Raw genomic sequence first — 19,403 nt, 5'->3', positions numbered from 1 at the left:
AATTGCTGACCCCTGCTGTAAAATATTATTTAGCACTTTATCCTCTGAATTTGTGCATATTCTTAAAGAAGTACTACTTTCTAAACCATATTTTTTCAATAATAGCTGAAATGTGTTCCTTTAAAGTAATAAAACATATAGTCCTGCTTAAAATATTATAACCATTTCCTAACCTTTAAAAAACACTTTTACTGTGGTAATTTCCACCAAATTTAAGCTGAGCATGGAGGCAGATAAAATCAGGGGGTTTACCCTTTAAATTAAACTCGAAATTTAGACATTATTAAAACGTTTCTCACGTTTCTCAACTAAAAATCAAAACATTGACACAAGTCATGTTGCAGCAACGTTGCCAGAATGTTATTGAAGAATTTTGCCAGAACATGCAAGTGGTTCAGTGTTCCAAAGCCTTGCCACTATGATCATGAGATTGCCGGTTCGAATCCCAGTCATGCAGCTTTCCATCAGCTGCCAGAGCCCTGAGAGAGTTGGCTTTGCTCTCACTGGGTGGGTACAGTACAGTAGATGGCTCTCTTTACCCTCATCACTTCTAGGGTGATGTGGATCAGCACAAGGCTGCATCTGTGAGCTGATGTATCAAAACCGATTCGCTGCGCTTTTTCTTCCGAGCGTTAGCGCTGTGATGCTACTCGGCAATACTACAGCATCAGCAGCAGAATAAGACAATGTTCACTTTACTAATTTTACAAATTAGAGAAACTGCTTCAGGAACTGAAGTGCTCTCTTCATTTTTTCCAGAGCTGTTTAAATAAACATTAAAAAACATCCCGTTTTTTCATCTTCAGAGATAAAAGTTGGTATGAGATGATATTCACAGTTCCTGAGCTGAACACAAAGGCTTGCAGCGTCTCCAGCGGTGAAGCCTGTCATGGTTTATTTAATAACCATAACTTACTGTACCCCCAATCTGCATCTGCAATTTCTTCTTCTGTCTCTCCACCACCCCTCCCTTCCTTCTCTCTCTCTCTCTCCCTCTCTTTCTATCCCTCTACACTCGTCTGCATCGTCTGACAATCTCTTCTTTCGCTCTGTCGCTTTGCTTCAACCTCAAGCCTGATCAGCTCCACTGTCTGTATGAAGTTCAGTTCAGCAGTAAAGCATGAATTATCTTTTCTCTCCTTTTCTTGTTTGTTTCAGTCGTGCCATGACTGGTTTTCCTGGCCATAAAGGCACATTAATCTTGCAGAGGGAAATGAAAACAGGCTACAATTACTTGAAGGAACAAGGGACACTATAAATACACTGCGTACTTGGTGGCCTAATAAGGAAACACAGGCAGAGCTTCTGCGCTAGCCCCAGATAGCACAGGCACTTAGAGAAATAGCTGCAGCTTCAGCCGGAGAGGAACGCAGACGGAGCACATTCAGTTAATCCACTGCATGCAGACAATATGAACACAGAACATGATCAGGAAAAAAATAAGTTATATATCTATAGTGCTTATGGATTTCTTTTGCTTTTTGTTTTTTATCATGCCTACAATTTTTCATTTGATCAAACTTTAATATCAGACCCAAAAAGCAGATTTTAAAATGTGATTAATCACATTTTTTGGATATCTCAATTTTACTACTAACCACAACCAGGCCTGATCATTATGCACTACAGTGTCATTTTCATCATACTTACATTTTTTAAGATTATCAAACAACTTTAACATCAGGCAGTGATAAGCTGAGTAAATATAAATCTATCTATCTATCTATCTATCTATCTATCTATCTATCTATCTATCTATCTATCTATCTATCTATCTATCTATCTATCTATCTATCTATCTATCTATCTATCTATCTATCTATCTATCTATCTATCTATCTATCTATCTATCTGATCTAGCATTTCTAAAGCTTTGGGACTCCAGAGAACCACAGTGATTCACTATTATTCACTAATGGAGAAAAAACATGGAACACTGGTGAACCTTCCCTGGAGTGACTGGCTGACCAATAGAAATTACTCCAAAAGGGCATGAACAACTCATCCAGGAGGTCAGAAAAGAACCTAGAACAACTAAATCTATTGAGCTGCAGGTCTCATTCACATCAGTTAAGGTCAATGTTTTTAATTCTATAATAAAAAAGAGGTGACCAAAAAAAAAAACAACAAAAAGATCTTTCTTATATTTACCAACAAACAACTCTGCAAAGAAGAATGGACTAAAATCCCTCCACAGTTAGCGGTAAAGCTTGATTGCAGTTGTTGCAGCCAAAAGTAACACAACAAACAGTTATGGGTTTAGAGGGGAAATATTTTTTACATATAAAAAATAGGTTGGTTTGGATAGATTTTTTGTTTCATTTAAAAAGTGCTTTTTATGTTTACTCAGGTTATATTTATCTGATATAAAAATGTGTTTAATAATCTGAAAAATGTAAGTATGATAAAAAAAGAAAAGACAAAAACAAAAGAAACCTGTCAGGAGGCAAACTGTATATATATATTTCTATATATCTGCTTCTCAAACCGTTCAGTGTCTGATGTACAGGATGTTATTTATAATATTTTAATAATATAAATGTATGGTGTGATCATACAGCTGAATTTTGAAGAGCTTAATCATTTGAAATGTAAAAAAGGGAAAAAAAACAGCACATGGCCAATTCACTTATCATTAGAAAGCCAAAATACACTATAAAAAATGATAATCTCATCGTTCAGATTTAGGACGGAGGGCTCTTTTTTTATCAATCGCCATGGAAACCAGCGTGGAGATTAAGCTGCGCTTTGAAAGGCCCTTCATCTGAAACAGTGTTCAGTAGGAAAACGGGAACATGTGCTTTGGGAAGCTGCGTGGCTCAGAAGTGCTGTTATGCGTTCATGCATATGGAAGCTGATTTTGTTGTTTGTTGAGTTTAATCGTGGAGCTAAGAGCTGAGAGAGAGAGAGGTGGGCGGAGGCTTCCTTCACCTGACTGGACGAAGAGCGTGGCGGTGCTGGAGACCCGGCCTGCGCTGCCGGTGGCGGTGATGGAGTAGCTTCCTGCGTCACCGGGTCTCATCTGGAGGATCCGGAGAACGTGCCGATCCCCCGCCGCCTTCACCTCATACCCCCCCGACCCGTCCTTCAACTGCAGATCACCCTTCTTCCACGTCACTGTCCATACCAGATTCATAAATCAGATACCAATCAAGAACTATCTCTATGAGACTCTATAAACATATTCATAACACATTATAATGCATTCATAAGGCATTATAAACATGGCTATACATATTTATAAAACTCTATAATTTATCATAGCAATCATGAACTGTGGTTATAATGCATTAATAGCTGTTTATAACGTCAATACCAAGAAACTCAGTCCCTGCTTGTAGACTTGTATTATGACTAAAACAGCTTCCAACTTATAAACACACCCTCAGTAATCCTATAAATATATTTTTAACCACTTATGAATTATACTTGTCTTGAATATAATATTAGTTATAGTCAATTATAATGTATTATAACAGGTCTTTGTGCGCTCGGGTTAGTAAACAGACATACTTTTTCAGTACAGGACTAGATTATTAACGATAGATATATACTATTTTAACATGTATATAATAAGCATAGCTTATAATGTATTATGATCACAAGTCATAATGCTTAATAAACATGGCTATAGTGGGTTATGCATTTTTATAAATATTTATAGCCATGTTTATAATGCCTTATGAATGAATTATAATACATTATGAATGTAGTTATAGAGTCTAATAAAGATGACATTTATAGAAAGTGTTACCCAATTTTTTACTAGATTTCTAATATTCTATTTGATATTTCTTATATACAAAACCAAATACAAAACACTAATTCTCTTAACCCTGCTGCTATCCTCAAATCTAATATCTGGGTAAATACGATCCCAGCAATTTAAACCTCCAAAAAGTTATTATATTTATAGTTATTAGATCATTAAACATGTTAGCAAAATTTACTCGCCAGTTTCTTTAAAGCGGCAGTCTGTTTTTAAACTGAAAGCAGAAGCATTTCCGAGCAGAAATGCGTTTAAATGGGTTTTACCACCAAGTTTTGCTGGAATGACCATCCCTGCTAAGCCTAATATATTTGTTCTAAAAACTCTTGCCACTTATCAACTCTTTGGCTCGTTTTCCACGCTACAGCTGTACACTATCAAAAAAAACGGATTTGACACGTTCACACAGCCATGAAAAAATCAGATCTGAGCCACATTGAGCAAAATATTTGATTTGAGTCAATTCAGTCTGGTAATGTCAATGTTCCTGAGTAAATCTGAATAAGATAATTATTCCTAAAATAAGTAAAACAATCTTACACTTACACAATGCACAATGCAATTTTGACAAACATCTGTACAATGCACACATTATTATCATTATCAGTTATCTTTATAGATGTGAATCTTATATTTACATATATTAATATTAACCTATCCCACATATTACATTTTGTAGACTCCCAATCTTTAAGCATGCTGTAATCAATATTTACTGCCATGTATTTAAATAACAATATACAATAGTTACGTTAAATCGATGAAACTGAAGGCAGTGTAAAGAGAAGGGTTTGCAGACTTACCTTGCTGAGGGTTTCCTGTAATGATGCTCTCCAGCATCACCTCTGATCCAGTCGCTGCTACAACATCCTTAAGAGGAAGTTCAAACACAGGAAGTCCCATCGGTTCATCTTCTGCTGACATGTAGGAATCATCAGACGAGTCCTCTGGAAAAGACAAGCACAGGCGTTGGCTGTGGCACATGAAGTTCATGAGCATTAAAGCGATATACCAGCAAAAAACTCATTACACATCTTTCTTTCTTTTAGTTCCTAGGTTACTGTTACAGTTGCAAGAAAAAGTATGTACCCTTTGTAATTCGTTGGATTTCTGCATTTCTTCATCTAAGTCACAATAATAGACAAACACAATAATAGATAAACAGAGTGTGCTTAAACTAATACCACACAAATAATCATATGCTTGCATGGCTTTATTAAACACAGCATGTTAACATTCACAGTGAGGGGGGAAAAGTATGTTTCCTGTGGTGTGACAAGACCCTCATCTCACAAGATTAGACGAGATGCAATTATGTATTTTTAATAATGCATGCTTGCATCTATAGGAATGGACTGACAATTGACTGTTGTCAGGGTTTTAATCAGTCAGTGGAGCTCCTGGGTTTTCCAATGCCAAAATATATAGAAACATGCCAGAAGATTACCTGAACACACCTCACTTCCAGACCACCATGCCCATTCGTGTAGATTTATTCCTAAACTCAGATTTTAAGTCAAAATCTAAATCTCTATTATATGCCATATATATATATATATATATATATATATATATATATATATATATATATCAGTTCTTGTGAAGGAAGTCAGATTCGGGCAGGGGAAGAATTTGGCACAACACCTAATTGACAACTAGTTGAACTGAAAACAATGTTCCACAACCAATCGGCGACAAGTACTAAGTTAAGTACGAGATAATGGTAGAAAGTAACACTGTATATATATATATATACTGTATATATCATGAGAAACACGTAATCAGATGATGTGATTGGTTCAGTCTTTTATCTGGACGTCCAGGTGTGTTCAGAGTGTTCGTACTTCAGGACCAGCTCTGGAAACCATTGTTTTAATCTAACTCTTTTTATAAAAAATGTACTCTCTGAAATGTACTGTCTTAAAACTGTGTGTGAGTTCAAATACATTTCCAAGAGCAAACACAGCACATGAATATTTTTAGCTCAACCTTGAGACATCCTGTCTTCATAACACTTCATATTTTATCTGTGCCATTCAATAAACTGATATCTCACCTTGTTCTCGGGACACCGGTCTCCTGGGTCTACTTCTTCTTTTTCTTTTCTGCTCTTGAGTTTGTTTGCATTGGTTCTGATTGGACACGGCCATCGGCTCTTCTTCCTCCATGGGCTGATCGTCAACCACAATGGTAGGTATGGTCATGGTGGTCAGTTCTGGTAGGGTTGAGGTTGTTTCTTCTCGTCCCTTAGATGACCTGGGGAATGTGGAAGCTGAGGACAGAAGTCTAGGGGGTTTTGGAGGTGCTTGGATTGGTTTGTCTTGGAGGGGTATTCGTGCTTTTTTGGGTACAGGGCTTGATGATGACTTTCGATTTTGCTCATTATGCTCATTATTAGGCTTTTCTTTAAGAGGTGATGTAGGATACGTACTTTGTAAACCCTTCTGCTCTGGTTCTTTGTGGAAAGGAACCTTATTTTTGGTGATGGTGCCTTCAACCAAACGGCCATGCTTCAATTCTTCCCTTGATTGGCCTTCAAAAGCATCAAGAGGTTGAGTTTGAGATGCTCCTTTCAATCTGCTTTCAGGTTCCAGCTCTGCTTTTGTTTTCTTTGGTAGTGGTACCTCTTGAGACACTGTATTTTTACCCTTTTTCACATCTGCATCTTCTCTATCTGCAAGTCTATCATTGACCTTAAGCTGGATCGGCTCAATCTTACCTATTGGCTGCCTTGGCTCAGTTTGAGCCACAAACTCAGTTGAGAACGATTTCTTAATATTAGGCCTCCCAACAAGTTTCTTAATCCGCTGAAGCTCCTCTGAGAACTTGCTCTGAAAGGTCTGGACCTTCTGAGCGTAGGTGGGTCGATCCTCCAGCGATGAGGCTCTTTGCTTGAAGATGGATCTCTTGAGTGCGACGTCACTCACAGGGTTTTCACAGGTATTAACTGCTTTACTCCCTCCATCTTCAGACTCGCTCAAGGCTCTTTGCATTAAACCAGGACGTGAACGTCCTGCCGAGGGCATTTTTGGTGTGTCCACGCTGTGCCAGCGCTCTTCGAAGGCTTTTACCTTGTCGAAGATTTTGGAACTCGCCCGAGGGACTTTAGCCGAGTCTTGGGAGGCACCGCTCTGAGACGAGGTGGAGGATCTGGAGGATTTGGTCTTTCCTGGGATTTCCTGTAGGATTTCTCCTTCATCTTCTATCTTTTTGTTACCATTTTGGGCTGTTGTTGAGTCTGCGTCACTAATGGGGTGTGAAGCAGAAATGGGGCTCTGTAAATGGGCATTGTGGGAAGGCGGACTTGTGGATACATGTGGGGATGCTTCCTTTGTAAAAGAGTCCAATTGTCTCCTGGAATGAGGGTGATTGAGGGAAATGCAATGTTACAACAAAGAAAGAGTGGAATGGTAGAAAACTTTAAAAAAGAAAAGAGCTTGAAATGTCTAACAAACAGAATAACTAATAAAGAGAATATGATAAAACATATATTTTTTAAAAAGTCATGATGCATAACCAGGAGAAAACCAAGAGCAAAGACGAAACAAGAGAGCAAAAACATGCAAGCAACAATCATGACAATCACTGAAGCATGCTACCAGGGAACTACTATATAAAATATATGTATATGTATATAATATGGCTAAAAAAAGGAAGTGGAGTCAAAGGAAAGTAATAATAATAATAACTCAAATCAGTAAAAAAGACAAATAAATGTGAAAATATATGAAGGAAAAACGTAAAAGACTTAAAAGACGAATGATGATAAATGGAAAATTGAAAATTAAAAAAAGGATGACACTGAAAAATGTTGTCGTGAATTTGGTTTGTGCCCATTTAAACCTCAAATCTTTGTGCTGATAAATCGCGAGATCCAGTATTTACTCCTGGACGCTGTAAATAGAAAATGTCCGCTGGCGGTAGAGGCTGAACACGCTGCCGTAGTAGTCGCTGGCTAAAGACATACTTTCCTCAGACCCCACCGCCGGGTAGTACACACTGATCTGAGACGCCCGAACCAGGGCTTCCACCCCGAGGTGTCTGACCGGGGGGCTCTCTACACACCCAGCGTTAGCTTGCCTGCCAGGCTGGAGAGGGTCCTGTAGACCTGGAGCTCGCGAGCCCAGAGCCAGCAGTTCTCTCTCCACTATGGGGCCATCGCATGGAGTCGGGATGTGGGCGACTGTTGTCTTTCCACCACCTGAAGAGAAGATATTTGCTGTTAGATCTTTATCTATCTAGCTTAGATTAACATGATTGGACTAAAGTTCGACTTATACTTCTGCATTGAACCTACGCCACAGCCTACATGTATCCAGTGAGAGTTCACTACACAGTGGAACATGTTTATACTCCTGCGTGCGCATATCAACATCTCTTTGTTGATATACAGTTAAAACCTCAATCACGGGAATGTGTGGGCGGGAACACAAGGCCTGGCCGGCCAATCACAGCTTCACATGACGCATAGCTACATTTCCAGGGAGGTGCGGTGTGGAGCTACGGTATAGGCTACAGCATAGGCTCGCCACAAACGTATAAATTGGACTTTAGTCTCAGTTTTAGCAGTAAAGAGAAGGATAAGAGTTAGTCTGGAAGGTGAAGAAGTGCAGTAATAAAGTCATTAATAAGATAAAGATAAAATAAAAAAACAGGTTGTCTGGGTCATACAGCACTGCAGCTACTGGACTACTAAACAATAGAGGTGTTTTGAAATGTTTGACTGGTTGAAACACACCTTCTAAGTCTTATATTAAACCAATAGGTTAATTAAGGTGTTTCTACAGGGAACCTGGCCCTCGGTGCAGAGTTCTGGCCCTCAGGGTCCAGATCTGATCATCAGTTATGAGGAAAATGTCTGATGAGAAAGACAGTAAAGATATTTTTTTTTACCTGATGGATGAGTTCCGGCTGCGTGAGCCCTGGATCTTTCTTTCGTCTCCATGGAGACCTGGGATTCCCCGTTCTCATCATCTGTGTTTTCTGAGTCTGCAGAGAAATAAAGTACGGGCCGTCAAAATACAACCAAAATACGATTTGTTTCTGGAAGGTGAGGTGCTAGACTAGTACTGTCTGTGTGTTTATTATTATATTAAAGGTGAGGTGCTAGACTAGTACTGTCTGTGTGTTTATTATTATATTAAAGGTGAGGTCCTAGACTAGTACTGTCTGTGTGTTTATTATTATATTAAAGGTGAGGTGCTAGACTAGTACTGTCTGTGTGTTTATTATTATATTAAAGGTGAGGTGCTAGACTAGTACTGTCTGTGTGTTTATTATTATATTAAAGGTGAGGTGCTAGACTAGTACTGTCTGTGTGTTTATTATTATATTAAAGGTGAGGTGCTAGACTAGTACTGTTTGTGTGTTTATTATATTAAAGGTGAGGTGCTAGACTAGTACTGTCTGTGTGTTTATTATTATATTAAAGGTGAGGTGCTAGACTAGTACTGTCTGTGTGTTTATTATATTAAAGGGGAGGTGCTAGACTAGTACTGTCTGTGTGTTTATTATATTAAAGGGGAGGTGCTAGACTAGTACTGTCTGTGTGTTTATTATTATATTAAAGGTGAGGTGCTAGACTAGTACTGTTTGTGTGTTTATTATATTAAAGGTGAGGTGCTAGACTAGTACTGTCTGTGTGTTTATTATTATATTAAAGGTGAGGTGCTAGACTAGTACTGTCTGTGTGTGACTGTATTAGACTTAATGACAGAGAATGCAGCTGTGGGAGGTTTATTTAATATATAATAAGATGTGTAAAAACGTGCCCCTGTTTTATTTTCTTGTTTATATTTTTTTATATATCTTCTGTATATAATAGTTTTTGTGTCTGGTTTGAATGCAAATGGTTATATTGCACTTGACATGACCCACTCACACCCTACTTACTTACAATTTATACATATATATATATATATATATATATATATATTTTTTTTTTTTTTAGGGAAGGGATATAGCATTGTTTGTTGGCTCTTCAGCACTAACCCTTAACCTCTGATCCTAGTATTTCCCATGGATTTGTACTGATATTTTAATATAACTTATTTTAATGAATGAAATCATGTATTTTTCTTTCCCCCTTTGTACTATATTCATATTGAAACATGACATAATGTAATATACAAAATGTAATAATACAAATACAAACCAACCACAGAAATACAATATATTTGGTAAAGACATGTCAAACACACTACAGACAAATACTATAACAATATAATACCAAAAATGACAAGTTGTGGATGCTCTGCAATGATAATGATACTGCAATGATACTGTATCCCTTACGTCTTGTAACTGCGCTGAAGTGGGGAAAAGATAAAAAATGTAAAACAAAAATTACCATTGCTCTGCTTCCTGCACAAGCGAAAAACTTCACTTCCATAGCGGCAGAAAAGAGAGATGGACAAAAGAGCACTGTTACTATAGAAACAAATGTCTATCTGCAGGCATGTGAGAGGGTGCACAGATGACACACACACACACACACACACAGAATTTCAATGCCATTTCATCATCAGACTGATTTATTAATCTTTGCATAATCAGAAGTGCTACAGAATCCATTGGCGCGCTGTGTAATCTTAAAAAAAAACAAAAAAGAACAAAGAAAAGTATTTACAATATCTTGTATCTGGAACTGATTGCTGAATATCACTGATGACGTTGCTGTTTACCAAGCATTCAAGCTAATATGGTTTTTTTTATAATTATATATTTTAACTATATTTTTATTTCTGATCCACTATAAATTAATTTCCACATGCATGAATGCTCTAATATTCTCAATTACGTTATGTCTTTATATATATCATATTATATTACATTCTTTTGCAATATATATATATATATATAGATAGATAGTTATATATGCAATATATATATATATTTTTAATAGATCTAAACACACCATGAGTGAGTCTTCCAAACATCCAGCTAGAGTGTCCAGCTCTCTGGAAAGAACAACAACAACAAAAACAACAACAGGGATGTGGGTGAACTGAGAATTCAACGGCTTCGTTTCAAAATCTAAATCTAAAGATTAATCTCTTTATGAATATAAATCATCATGAAATCTCCATAAACATATATTTTGACAAACTAATGAAGCAGAGAATTGATTTTTTTTAAACACTGACTCAGATTCAGATTCAGGCTTTGCTTAGTCAATTGTTGTTCGCAGCATTTCAAACGCCCTCCCATCCCGCTGCCACGGCAACAGGGTAATATAATTGTCCCTCTGGGCATCTCTCTCTCTATCTCTCTCTTTCTCTCTTTCTCTCTCTCTCTCTATCTATCTCTATCTATATATCTCTCTTTCGCTATCTGACTCTCCCTCTCTCTCTATCTATCATCTCTCTCTCTCTCTTTCTCTCTCTCTATCTATCTCTCTTTCGCTATCTCTATCTTTCTCTATCTCTCTCTCTGTCTTTCTCTGTCTCTATCTTTCTCTCGCTCTCTCTCTATCTCTATCTTTCTCTCTCTCATTCTCTATTTCTCTCTCTCTATCTCTTTTTGTATCTTTCTCTCTTTCTATCTATCTATCTATCTATCTATCTATCTATCTATCTGTCTGTCTGTCTGTCTGTCTGTCTGTCTGTCTGTCTGTCTGTCTGTCTGTCTGTGGTGCTTTATTGCCATGAATGTAATTAAATACACTATTTACAAAGCAATTATAATAAAAGTAAACAGATATTAGAAAATTATAATAATAATAAAGTAAATAAATAAATAATAAATAAACATACAGATTAGAGAGAAAAATAATAGTAATATTAAAAGATTGAGTGATCAAAATAAAGTAAGTATGTAAAAATAGTCACAAAAGCATATTAAAGTTGAATTTATAGAAGTGAAATACTGTATAATTAAGATGTAAAATCAATAATCAATATATCAACAATAATTGTACAGTCATTAGTAATAAGATTGGCAGATGGTCTCACTCTTTCTCTTTATATATACAGTATATATAAAAATCTCTCGCTCTCTCTCTCTCAATTTCTCTCTCTTTATTCTGTAAACACACTTTTCAACATTAACTATTTAACAGTTTAATACAACTTTAGCGCTCTTACGCCCCTCACTCAGAATTTACAGAATCCCTTCAGTAAAATCAAAACAGCCACGTCTGAACCACTGAGGAAGTTGTTTACTCCCCGTGACGTGAAGGGTGAAGGTTAAACAAAGGTTATATGACTCATGCATATAATGACAAATGCATAATAATACTATAATAATATAGATCAGCTCTCTACGACCCATAAATACATTTTTTAAGAAGCTCATATGCTTCAGGAAAGCGAAGAATAACATGGATAAAGTTGCGAGGATGAAGCTTCAGCAGCATCACAATAACGATGATGCACTTCATGCACTTGATGCACTTCAATTTATTTTATGCTCATTCCTTTTTTTTCTTTTCTACAACAAAAACGATGGAAACCCTGGCCGTGGACGACGACTCACCTGGAATCTTTTTTTGGACCAGATTTTCTTCATGACCCCAAGTGAACTAACGCTCTTCTACAGCGCCAGCGATTCCCCATTAACCTGCAAGTGTTGAGGACAAAGAGCAGCAGGGTAAAATCTGGAGCAGATCGAGATCTTGGGTTCGCTTTTTGAGCTTTCTGAACTTCTGAGGTCAGCTTTCTGAAGGCGTCCGAGTCTTATGGACGTCTTGTTTGGATCTCTGGTTCTGATTAGTTGATGAGCTTTGTTTTATTGACGTCCGTGTTCCTTGTTGATGGACGGTATGGTTGATTCTACCAATGGCCACCCATGTTCTTCACGTTAGAGAGCCTTAAAGACCAAGAAAAGAGAGATTGAGAAGACGCCAAAATGGAAAAACGAAAAAATATCGCATCGAAAACAAGTACAATCCACTGGATCTTATTCAACATCAAATATAGTCCAGAGATGTCCAGAACAAAGGAGGAGGAGGTAAACCTATTCTTTCTCTCTTCCACTCACTCTTTCAGGCTTCTTCTCTTCCTCTCTTCTCTTCCTCTCTTCTCTTCTTCTCGTCTTCTTAGAGATGCGTTAAAGGAGGTAAACAAGAGAGAGAGCAGGGATACGTAGAAGATGTGTGAGGAAAGCTGAAGCTCACAGTCACAGAGCTAAAATAAGATTTTCCGCTCTACGCTTCCTTTCCCTCCAGCTCTCTCACTCTCTTATTCCAGCTCTCTCTCTCTCTTTCTTCCTCCTTCTGCTGCTTCTCTTCTTCTCTTCCCAGCTTCCTCCTCCTCCTCCTTCCTCCCTTTGTCTCCAGTGTTGACTGTGAGGAGAGAGGGAGAGCGTGGCTCTCAGCAAAAAAAGCATCAATTATATATTCAGTCTGGCTGTGGCAGTGACGTCACGCTAATCCCAGGTCGATGCCGCTGATGCTGCTGCCGCCGCTGCTGCTGCCACTGCTTGTGCTGCTGCCGCTGATGCTGCCGCTGCTGCCAGGATGAGGGGATGAAAGCGAGAGAGAGGAAGCTGACACAGGGAACGGTAACTTTCCCTTTATCTCCTCCACAAAACGTCAGCCCATCTCAATCTGTTAACATGACTATACATACAAACACACACACACACACACACACACACATATAAAAAACACTCTCTCTCTCTCTCTCTCTCTCTCTATTCAAATGCTAAGTATCTGCCTTTGAGTGACTGTGCAACACTGAGCGTCGATACACCCCCAACAAAAGAATCATACGCGCTCAATTTCACACATAAACCAACCGAACAGAACAGAGAATACATTACATGTAGTGATATATATTAAATATATGTCACATTAAAGGATTTCCCCACAAATAATAGCCCAGGAAAGGTGATTAAATCAAGTGACTGATGCAGAAGAAGCACCACGTCTGCAGATCAGGGCGCGAATTACAAAGGGGTAATAACAATAGCTTTGGGGTGGGGTCAAAACATTTAAATATACATCTTACATATAATGTTAAATACTACAAAAACAATGCAGTATCTATACCTGGAAGAATATTGTGATACGATTTCAAGCCCCCCTAAAGTGGATCACACCCCTAGTGAAAAAGAAAAGTAGATTAAAGTATACTAAGCATTATTATTATGCTTAGTATACTATATTATATACTATATACTATATTATTATTATTATTATGTAGATAAGGCCCAGCTTTTGTCCTTTCTCATCCACATATATATTTTGACACTGGGACTTCAATATTACATGTTAAGGGGATTGCTTTTACAGTATATAGCTTGGCTAATGTCTTTTAAAAAGCTTGGCTATTGTTAATCAAAAAAATTAAAGTAGCCTAATAAAAAGATATTACCTTAAAAAATAAGTCTTACCTTAAAAAAATTGTAATACAGCATTTTACTATAAAACTATTCGTCTGATTAACTAATTCCTCACTAGGTTTATTTACAGCAGCGTATGAAGCTTTTAGCTTCTTTTTCACATTTTTCTTCCACCTTAAAACACATTTCCGTTCCACCTTAACAGTTTCCCTGCATTAAAAGTTAAAAATATATATTTTTAGACTGTAAAAGTGAACGTGGATTTCCATTTAAATGTTCTGTTCCACCTTAAAAGCGCCAAAAATAGTATCTACAGTCTGGAGGAGCAGCATTTAAGCATTTAAGGTGGAATGGTGAATTAGCAGAATTTAAGGTTGGATAGCAAATTCTTGTGAGTTATTTATGTAAAGAAAAGTGTGTTTAAAGTGCATATTTAAGAAAGATAAGTAGATAAAAAAGCTTTTTACACGTAATGCTGTAGCTTAAGTAGCTTGTGCACCTTAACTTAGATGCAATTAAGCCACCTGACCAATCATGAGGCAGCAGGTAAATGAGAGAAATATAATTATTAACATGGAATAATGGTATGATCCACTTTAGGGGTGCTTTTGAAATCATATCACAATATTTTTCCAGGCAAAGATACTGCAATGTTTTTGTAGTATTTAACATTATATGTATATCCTCTTGAGACCCAGTGTCCTCATATGAGGACATTCCATTTCTAATTCTCTGCACCATTATTTAAACATTTTTAAAACGTTGACCCTTTAGCCTTATATGGAGACACTGCCCATACTATTTAGTGGTCACATGACAACATTATACTTAAGTGATTAAAAACAAGATGGCGGGCATCCCAGTCAAAAGTTTCTATAGCCAGTCCAGAGAGAAACATGGGACAGGTAAAAAATATCATCGAAATTTATGTTTGAAACTATGTAAGCAAAAAAATTCGTTTTTGGACTGATTGGGTCCTTTTGATCCCAAATGGCAAGAATACATTTTAAAATGTTAATATGAGTACCCTTGTTTGTTTTTTGTTTTTTTGCAAAAACGCTTACCATACAAAGAGAAAGTTAAGTTTCTATAGTGTTTTCTATATGTTAGGTACTCCCGAATACACAAAAGAAATTGAATATGCACACCAAGCTAAAGTCTGGGTCTCAGGAGGATATAAGAAGTATATTTAAATGTTTTGACCCCCTCAAACTATTGTTTTTACATCTTTAGAGGGGTGTTGAAGTCTTTATTTTGGGGGGGGGGGGGGGTCTGCCTCCCATAAATACCCCACCATGATTCGCACCCTGTTTATGATACATTTTCATACAGATTTTTTTTAAATACAGCTTAGTGATGAATTTATTAATGAACAATGCCTTTCAGCCGCACACAACACCCCCCACAGTCAGCAAACACAAAACCCACACACGCCTCAACATCCCCCCCAGGTTTCTCCCTAATAGACGCCAATCAATAAAAGGAGCCCACTCAACAGAAAAAAAGCCTCTGCTCAGGCTGCCTTCACATCTCACTTAAGTGGGATCGATCCAGGAAAAGAGCACAGCTGAAAAAGCGCCTCACATAAAGTGCCAAGTAAACACAGATCCGTATCCAGAGATGGCGTTCGAAATCAAATACCTGAAGGCTAAATGATGGATTGGTTTGGAAAGACTCAATAAATCTCTCTTACAAAATATCTCTCTAAAGCTCTGAAGCTAAAGAACTCGTACATTCAGACGGCTGGATTGTTTCATGGAAAAGACAAGGCTCATCGATTTTAACTTCAACTGAGACGAAATAAGAAAAACTCCTGTTTTAGGCTACAAATGTAAGAAGTAAGAAGAGTTTAAAGCATGAGAATTGATTTACTACTAGGCCTCGCACATTAGTTACGTTTTCTTGGGCAGAAATCATTTTAATTCTAAAATAAATATTCATAATTCAATATTTTGCTAACACTTTCTATGAATATTATCTCTATTAGACTCTATAAACACATTCATAACATGTTATAAGGCATTCATAAATAAGGCATTATACACATGGCTATATACAATCCATTATAGCCATGTTTATTATGCATTACGTCTTGTGATCATAATACATTATAAGCTGTGCTTACAGTATGTTTGATAAAATAGTATTTATATCTATCATTAATGATCTAGTCAAACAATGTAAGTCTGTCACTTTACTTGAAACACACAGAGACCTGTTATAATACATTATAAGTGTATTATAACTATAACTAATATTATATTCAAGACAAGTATAATTCATGAGTGATTAAAATATAATTATAGTATTATACAGGGTGTGTTTATAAGTTGGAAGCTTTTTTAGTCATAATGCATACTGTAATTCTGCATTTTGCGACTGAGTTTCTTGGTATTGAGGTATAACATGTTATAAACACAGTTATTAATGCATTATAATCGCAATTCATAATGCATAATAAACATGGCTGTGATGTGTTATGCATTTGTATAAATGTTTATAGCCATGTTTATAATGCTTCATAAATGAATGAATTATTTGTTATGAGTATATTTATAAGAAAATGCTTTCTCTAATATAGTCTCTATTACTGTTTACTGGAAACGAACGATGTTTGTTGTTGAACTATACCAATAGTGATATGGAATGAATATTTCTACACAAATTAAGGGTATTAGCTGGGAGTTTTTCCGTCTTTTGTAAATAATGTTCCTCTACTTCCACTGTTCTACAGCCAAGTGTTGGGGGTTTATATCCTCTAACTGATTCCTGGCTCTGGGTATATGATGACCTTAGGCTCATGTGCAGCTGCTACAGAGCCTCCCATTCAATTAGCAATGTTTTTCCTGATGGAGATTACACATGCTGCACATGCATTACTAAATACTGCTGTCAGCAACGACTAAAAAAACGAACCCTTTCAAAGACTTATCATCAGTAAATCTCTAATACAATCAAACTGCTGTAAAATTGATTTTTTTGATATATTGAAAGTGTCATGCTGGTTATATCTAAGGAGCAACAATGCACACAATGGTACAAATACTTCATTACCTTACTTACGTAGAAATGTAGGAAAATGTAAATATTTTTACATTTTTACACAATTATCTGAACTTTCTACTCCTTACATTTTAAAAATAACGTGATGTGTGCAGGTGTGATGGATCACAGTATAAACCAATAGGGAGTCAGAATGGTATATGTTTATACTTCTTCTCTACATCCAATCACAATCAGATTCACTCTATCTGGATGGAGAGATTTATCTGGATAGGAGTTTTATTGAACGATGAGAAGCCGGAATGAAAACCAGCTGAAATGAAATAGGAGTAACGAGGCTGATTTTATTCAAATATAAGTAGTAGAAAGTTCAGATAATTGTGTGAAAATGTAAAATAATTACTAATAAGTATAGATGAATGAATATTTCTACTTACGTAAAGTAACAACGTATTTGTACTTAGTTACTTCTGCTTAAATTACAATAGCTGGCAGGTAAGAAAACCCTGCTATAAAACAATTCTCAATTATTCTGCTTCAGTTTTGCCATTCATGTGTTTAGACGTGGATGTTTTTGTAACGTTACAGAACTGGAGCTTCAGGCTGGGTGGTGGGGAACCGGGAGGGCGGTGCTGTGAAACTGTATAAGAGCCACTAATCCCAGCCAGGCTCGTGAGTCCAGGTGACATTTAAAACAGGAACACATGCAAAAACATGCTGACAACACGACCGCACGGACCTCGCCAAGTCATAAACTCAGCTGTGGAGCTCTTTCATCTTATGTAATGAGCATTATCTCTGTTAGCATTCGAGCTGCAGAGTCTAATTCAATAAACCTGGTTGCGTGAGCACAAACCCAATGCTCAGTTCTTTTTTTAGAAGTGGATACTCTGATAATCTTTCTTTAAGAAACCCATAAGGAACTACAATACAAATATCTGTTATAGTTCAGCAATTTAACAGTATTACTCACACTCATCAATTAATGGGATCAATAAAAGTGTAACGCGGGACCAGACGGGAGGCGGACGTAAAAGCGGGTAAGACAGACTTTAATGAATAATAAGTAAAAAAAACAAACAAACAGGGGAATAACGAAAAATATATATCCATAAACAAACAGGGAAAACCAACACAGAGCTAAGCTAATAAGATAAGAACAAAACAAGGTTAGGGAATATATACAACGGATATATAAGTAAATATATACAAAATAAACAAAGAAACAAACAGGCAAGAAACGTGACTAGAAATATACAAGAAATAAATAGAGCGTAACGAAACCGTGAACAAACAATAGCAAACGTGGCGAGACAAACGACAGAGGAAGGTGCAAAGACCGACAGCAAATGTAGATTAACAGGTACTATATATACTAAACAAGAAACAATGAACACCTGGGGAGACAGGTAACGAGGGGCGGAGCTACAAATTAGACACAGGTGGAAAAGTACTGAGACGGGAGACACAGGGGAGCACAGGTCACGTGGGGAATGCACACAGAGACACGAGACGAGGCCAAGGCGTGACAAAAAGAGGACAAACTTCACCAACATGAGTCTAAGGCAGAATAATAAATAAACATAATTTATCCAGATCTAATCAACCAATATACACCAGAAATACAACGACCTATCTGTGGATCAGTGTAACATTTTAGAATTTTTTGTCCTATAAAATAAGCAAATCAAATGTTTATCTAATAAGAACTGCTGAACATTGTGTAACATTGTTCATTGTATTTAATATTTATGTTTCCAGTAATTATACTGAAAAATAAGATAAGAGTTTGGAGTCCTATAAAACAGGAAAATCAAAGGGTTATTATATCACACCACTAAATTCTTCAAGATCTTTTTCATGTATTCAAGACATACATTCCAAGTAACTGTATTGTATTATTTTAAAGTAATGGGATGGCAAACTTAGGAAAAAACTATATTGAGTTGTTCATAAAACAGTTGTTTATGCCCAAAACAGGCTAGAATTCTCTCACTGAACACAAAAATAGAACTGAGGTAAAACAAACAAACAAATGCATTTATTGCGAGTTACATTTTCTTTGCATCGCTGTTTTGTAATGTTTCGTTTACTGTTCTTTATTAAGTTAAAGTGATGCTGGTCTTTGATAAATGTGCTGTTTTATGTGAGGTTGTGTTGCTATTGTCAAAACAATGTAAAATATTTACAGTTTTCTAAACTGAACCATCACATGTTTAATATATAATTATATAATCCACTACATTTTATTGTATCATTTTTTCAGTTTTAGTTAAACACAACAAAAACACAAATGCAAAAAAAAAAAAAAAAAAAACGTGAGCACATTGTCTTCACTGATTGGTCA

General features: G+C 36.6%; 1 protein-coding gene across 5 annotated transcripts in view; it reads right to left on the bottom strand.

The window, feature by feature from the left end:
• Positions 1-19,403, bottom strand: part of spega (striated muscle enriched protein kinase a) — a 64,840-nt gene that overhangs the window by 35,127 nt on the left and 10,310 nt on the right. For 2 of the 5 annotated variants that reach the window (XM_049479857.1, XM_049479861.1), the window contains exons 3-7: positions 8,663-8,758; positions 7,835-7,970; positions 5,826-7,123; positions 4,573-4,716; positions 2,932-3,117 (exon numbers count right to left, since the gene is read on the bottom strand). In XM_049479857.1, coding sequence (XP_049335814.1) covers positions 2,932-3,117; positions 4,573-4,716; positions 5,826-7,123; positions 7,835-7,970; positions 8,663-8,758 — 1,860 coding nt within the window. Of the gene's footprint in view, positions 1-2,931; positions 3,118-4,572; positions 4,717-5,825; positions 7,124-7,834; positions 7,971-8,662; positions 8,759-10,118; positions 10,154-10,685; positions 10,729-12,244; positions 13,281-19,403 lie in introns of those variants that run through there. The other 3 variants (XM_049479858.1, XM_049479859.1, XM_049479860.1) reach the window with 3 other exon arrangements.

Source organism: Astyanax mexicanus, chromosome 5, assembly GCF_023375975.1.
Source record: "Astyanax mexicanus isolate ESR-SI-001 chromosome 5, AstMex3_surface, whole genome shotgun sequence".
Taxonomy (NCBI): domain Eukaryota; kingdom Metazoa; phylum Chordata; class Actinopteri; order Characiformes; family Acestrorhamphidae; genus Astyanax; species Astyanax mexicanus.
Note: the sequence above shows the minus strand (reverse complement) of the source record. Positions and strands in the feature narration are given on the sequence as shown.